Here is a 5,948-nt window from a genome sequence, read left to right on the forward strand (position 1 = left end):
AAGGGTATTTGCTTTACCTGTTTTGCCTCCTACAGAGAATCCAACTGGTTCATCTTCCATATCACCACAGAATAAGTCATATCCAACTTACCACACTTCTTCACTCAAAATATCCTGTCTTCTGTAAAAATTATGCCCTCTCCTCTTTGGTTTCCCTGTTTTCCTGTGTCCTCCAGTACCACAAATACTCTGGTAGAAGTTAAGTGCCTACACAAATGACAGACTGCACAAAAGGAACTCTATTAACACCCAGCAAGCCAATGTCCAGTGTACTGACCAGCATTAGGCCATAGGTAAGATCATTCAAGTGGAAGACACTGTCCCTCCGTTCATGATAGGAACTGTAAGACTTATAATGGCACTTCGAAGGCAGAAGTTATCAATGCTGGTTTTCCAAGTCTGTTTTCCTTCATCCATGTAAACACATCCCATCTCTTTCACTACTCTGCTATCCAGTCCTGAGACATTACACTCCATCCTAGGTCCCAGTAATCTACCCTAGTAATCCCAGCAGGTAACTGGAATATGTCATATGGAAAGCCCAGGATTCCATTATGAAGAATAAGGAGGATCTAAAGGAACTGGTAGAAACGGTCCTTCCACCTTTAGAATGCCTTCAAGCATTCTTTTCTAAGCAATGTTTCCAAGTAACCATAAATCTTTCGCCACACCAACTAATAAACAGAAATTGGAGCTAAACAGTAGCACCCAGAATAAATCTGGGGGAACTACCAGCACAGTTTACTTCATGGTGAGCCCTCTCTGCTTGCTACCATGCTTAGAATGGATATCTCAAGGCAAGTTCTCATTTTAAACTTTGCCCTAGCTGTCCAATCACCTATGAGATATAATGCTGGCTTACTATGTTGTAGTCATTGTATAAGTTGATACCTTAACATCTTCTCTGTGATGTTCTCTTATGGAGCCTTGGAGAGATCCCTAAATCCAGTTTGAGATTCCTGGAGCATTGATCATTTCCTCCCTTCACCATCACCTTCAACAAATGCAACAGAAGAGATCTGGATAAGGTACTTAGAAACTTTTAAACTTTAATAAGTTAAAGGAGCAAAGGGAAATTAGTAAAAACTACTTGAAAGTAAATGTATTAACATTTATATTAGCTATTCCACAGTTTCTATATTGTATTATAGATCCTGATTGACCAAAAGAAATCATATAAGGTAAATTATGTATGTGGATAACAAAATTAAGACCAAGAAATATAAAGAAAATATTGCCCTTTTGAACTATCTACAGATTTTTAAAATCATACCTATTTAAAAAAAAAATCATACCTATAAACCTGTTATTAAAGTTTAAAAAATTTTTAACATACCAAGTACCTCAAAAGAGCTTTATAGGAGCTTTCCTGGTGGCGCAGTGGTTGAGAGTCCGCCTGCCAATGCAGGGGACACGGGTTCGTGCCCCGGTCCGGGAAGATCCCACATGCCGCAGAGCGGCTGGGCCCGTGAGCCATGGCCGCTGAGCCTGCGCGTCCGGAGCCTGTGCTCCGCAACGGGAGAGGCCACAACAGTGAGAGGCCCGCGTACCATAAAAAAAAAAAAAAGAGCTTTATAATTCATCATAGTCCAAACAAACGTGATACCTTTACTTATTAGCTTACTAAACATTTAATAGAGTAAATGTCCTTTTTCAGTAGTCTGAAAAAAACTAAGGATTCTGATCTTTCTATTGCTTACTGTAAAACAGCAGTGGTTGCAGTTATCCTTATTTTAAGGAAAGCAATAAAATTTTTTCTTTAAATTTAAATTTTGCAAAATTAGGAAGCAGAAAACCTATTCTAAATATTCTGAAACCTCAATGTTAAGTAATTAAATGTGTGAGACTAGAGCCATCTACTGGTTAAAGTGTAATGTTACAAAGCACAACTACAGGATTATTAACTAGCAAAGCAGGGAGTCATGGTTGTTAAGAATTGAGAATATAAACATAGGCAAAAATCATCTAGTCTAGGACACTGGTTTTTAAAGGTTTAATGAAACAACCTCTTTTTAACAGGAGACCCAACATATATAACAAAGTAAAAGCTGAGGGAGGGGGCCTCCAACCCCCACACGCACTAATTTGCCCAGCAGAGGCCAGGCCAGTGACAAACAAGCCATGAGAGGTAGTCTGGGCAAATAACTGTGGTTTGGACAGAGGCACAATGAGAAGGAGTAGTATCAGCAAAGTTGTCTCTTACCCACCTTTCCCCTGGAGACATCTTAGAGACACTGGGGTGCAAAGGACAGTGGTTAATGGACACAGAGAACTGAAGAGTAGGGAGTAGGCTCCTGAAAGGCTACAAACCTCTTTTCACAGGGACATTACTTATGTGCTCATTTGATGCAACACTTCAGAAAGCATTAGTATAACTTTCCTGAAAATGAAAAATAAGAAAATAAGATGTTTGCTTTTTTACCACAGCTAATAAGAACTGAGTTTCTAGGTCTTATGGGTTTTTACCAGCCAGGCCCTGGACTGGTCCAGTCTTGGAAACAAGACCCCAGTTTCAGGTCCCAGCCTCCTCCCTTCAAAAGGGCATGGATGTCCATAGAATCGAGGCAAGAAATGGAGCTCTCCAAGGCCCCTCTCTGTGGCAGAGACCCCCAACCTAGACAGCAGCTTGTCAGCTAGGCTTGGGGTGACAGGCTGGAGCAAAGTTCCAAAGACTCGCAAACATTCCAAGGCCACATGAAGCACAGTACCCAGCCAGGGAGCATCCACTGGGCTCTCCCAGTTCAACTTCCATGGTGCATGCCTTTGGAGAAAGCCGTTAGTTTGCCGGACACAGCTGGATACTGCCTCCAGGGCCTTATAGATCTGAAAGTTATCATAGTGGTCTGCCACCTGCTTGGGCAAAGTGGCCACTGCGCTCACCAGAGCATAGTCCTCTGCCTGAGCACGACCTGATGGCCCCACCAACCCTGGCTCACTGGGAAAACAGGTAGTGCAAAAAGCCGGATAGGTCCCAGAAGGATTTATTCTGTTGGCAGTGCATCGGTTCAAGAGACCTCCCAAAGCAAATGCCAGCTCGGAATCCAACAACTTAACCACCTTTTCACCATAGTAATCACAGTCCCAGTTGGGGACGCCCTGACGAAGGAGAAAGTAGCGGAAGCCATCCACAGTATAGCGGTCAAGGCATGTCCTGGGATCCACCACGTTGCCCAAGCTCTTAGACATCTTTTGACCACAGACAGTCCAGTGGGAGTGAACATAGATGCGGTGTGGTGGGCTCATGCCGGCCCCTAAGAGGAGGGCAGGCCAATAGATAGCATGGAATTTGAGAATGTCCTTGCCTATGATATGAGAGGTGGTGGGCCACCAAGATTTGAACTCAGCGTTTGGGTAGCCAATTACAGTAAGGTAGTTGACCAAGGCATCCAGCCATACGTAGATGGTCTGCGAATCGTCCCCTGGCACCGGAATGCCCCAGTGCAAGTGGCTACTCCTTCGAGAGACGGATAGGTCAGGCAGCTCCTCTTCCAGCCACTGAAGGACTGCGTGATGGAATGGCTCCGGGGTGATGGCCTGAGGGTCGCCCCGCAGCCACCGCTGGAGCGGCTCCCGGAACTGGGAAAGCCTGAAAATGTAGTTTTCTTCCTTGGTCCAGGAGACGGGATGCCCGCTCTCCAGAGATACAGGACACAAATCCCCCGACGGGCCGGGCTGCCTGGTGACCTTGGCTTCAGGCAGGAAGCACTCGTCGGAGGCGCAATACCAACCTTCATAGAGCCCCTTGTAGAGAAGACCCCGAGCCTTCAGCACCCCCCAGAAATGCTGCACAGCCATCCGATGCCGGGCCTCAGTGGTGCGGATGAAGTCGGTGGAGGAGATGTCAGCCTCCCGGAAAAGCTGTTGGAACTGGGCAGAGACTCTGTCGCACAGCTCGGATGGAGCCAGGCCCGCAGCGGCTGCTGCCTGCTGAATCTTGAGGCCGTGCTCATCGGTACCAGTGGAGAATCGCGTGGCGGCGGCGCTGGGAACTCGGAGGCGATGGTGTCGGCACAGGGCGTCAGCCAGCAGCGCCGAGTACAGGTGCCCGATGTGCGGCGCCGCGTTTACGTAGAAGATGGGTGTGGTGAAATAGGCGCGCGCGTCGCGGGTATCGTCCCGGACACCGAGAGGGTCCGAACTGTAGTGGCGTAAGCTAAAGTCCTCCAGGAGCGAGAGCCTACTCGCCCCCGTGCGTCCTAGCAGCCGAAAGGCAGAAATCCGCAGCATGATGCCTGCGGAGATGAAGCGGCGGTGAGGGCGTTCTGTAAGCACGTGTGAGGGGCGCATGCGCAGCCGAGCCGCACCGCCGCTTCCGTCCAGAGAGCCAATGAAGTCCGGCCCCGAGCGCCGGCCCTCCGCCGCTCCGCCCGCGCTCCCCCCTCCGTGGGCCTCGGTTACAGCGGTTGTGAATTGTGGGAGCGAGCGAGAACGGTAGCTTAGAGGAACTGGCTGAAGGAGAGGTTATGAAGCAGATAAATCTTTATCTTTCTATATCATACTGCGTGTCCTGCTTTGTAATTTTATATTTATGAATCTGGTTTTTTTCTCCAGACTGAGTTGCTTGTGGGCAAGAATTTTGTATTCAGGCATTTCTGAAACACCAGCCAGTGGCTGGCACATTGCAGGAGTGTGCCCTCTACGTAGGCTCTGGTAAATGTAGGGATCTGAAATATCATATACGTTTCCTCTCAGAGCCTAGTGGGCACAATAAATCCAGAAGGGAGGGGGGAGAAGGGAAGGAAGAAAAACAATGACCTAAAGCACTTGAGTGAAGGATAACAACTGAAAAAGTAAGAGAAATCCTTTCTCTAAACGCAGTTTTTGTTGAATCAACAAAAGAGGTAGGCTTGTGATGTTCCCAGTCTTTGCAAAGATTACTGAGATCCAGAAAGCTGGAATGCAGTACGTTGTCACTCTGCACCTAAGGAAAAAGCAGTCTTCAAATTTATTTCTCAATGTTGTTGTTGGTAATATTCTTTTTAAATGGTCTTGAAGTTCTTCTAGAGCAGTGTTTTTCAAGTTTGCTTTAGTAACCCTAGCTCTTTTCGAAAAGGATGACTCGGGAGCCCAGAATTGGATTAATATTAACCCTTGCTTCTTGACATACTCTCATCTTCGGTCTGTCTTTTTTTTTTCCCCCATTTAACTTAATAATTAAAATAATAATAATTTAGTAATAAAAAATTTTATTTGATTAATTTAATAATAAAATTTAATAATAAAATGGAATGGAACACCTGTGACCCCACAAGCCAACCTAAGAACTAGAAGTGGTTCTCTAAATGCGGTCCCAAAAGAACAGCATTGGCAGCACCTGGGACCTTGTTAGAAATGCATATTCTTAGGCCCCACACTCCCCTCCTGAATCAAAAACTCTGGGGGTGGTACCCAGCAGTCTAGGTTTTAATGAGTTTTCTAGGTGATTCTGATGCACACCAAAGTTTGAGAACCACTGAACTAGGAGATTACCAGTGATTTAGATCTATATGCTCTCTTTCTCCTTGTCTTCCTGTCTTCCTCCCAGAGGTCATCATTGTCCTGAATTTTGTACTTTGGCATTTATGTTATTACATATAAAGTATGTCTAAGCAACATATTGTTTAATTTTGCTTGTATGAAACATTCTAAAAAAGGATATCATGGGAATTCCCTGTTGGTCCAGTGGTTAGGACTTGGCAGTGGCTGCAGTAGCTGGGGTTCAATCCCTGGTCCGGGAACTAAGATCGCAGAAGCCACGCGGTACGGCCAAAAAACAAAAAAAGATACCATGCCACGTATAGTGTATTCATGTTTTTGCCTGTAACTAGTTAATTCATTTTGACTGCTGCATAATAATTTATGAATTGAGGCATATGGTAAGTTGGATCTGATTTCCGTGGTGGTATAGAAAGTAGACCAATCAAATGCTCTTTAGGAGTTACAATAGATACAACAAATATCCTTTGGCT

At 45.6% G+C, this 5,948-nt stretch overlaps 1 protein-coding gene across 1 annotated transcript; it reads right to left on the bottom strand.

Annotated features, from left to right (window-relative positions):
- Nucleotides 1-1,969: 1,969 nt before the first annotated feature.
- MARS2 (methionyl-tRNA synthetase 2, mitochondrial) lies at nt 1,970-4,248 on the bottom strand. Its single transcript, XM_060151375.1, has one exon. The coding sequence runs from the start codon at nt 4,225-4,227 to the stop codon at nt 2,446-2,448; it is 1,782 nt and encodes a 593-aa protein (XP_060007358.1). The 5' UTR covers nt 4,228-4,248; the 3' UTR covers nt 1,970-2,445.
- Nucleotides 4,249-5,948: the final 1,700 nt, after the last annotated feature.

This window comes from Lagenorhynchus albirostris, chromosome 6, assembly GCF_949774975.1.
Source record: "Lagenorhynchus albirostris chromosome 6, mLagAlb1.1, whole genome shotgun sequence".
In the NCBI taxonomy this organism is placed as follows: Eukaryota; Metazoa; Chordata; class Mammalia; order Artiodactyla; family Delphinidae; genus Lagenorhynchus; species Lagenorhynchus albirostris.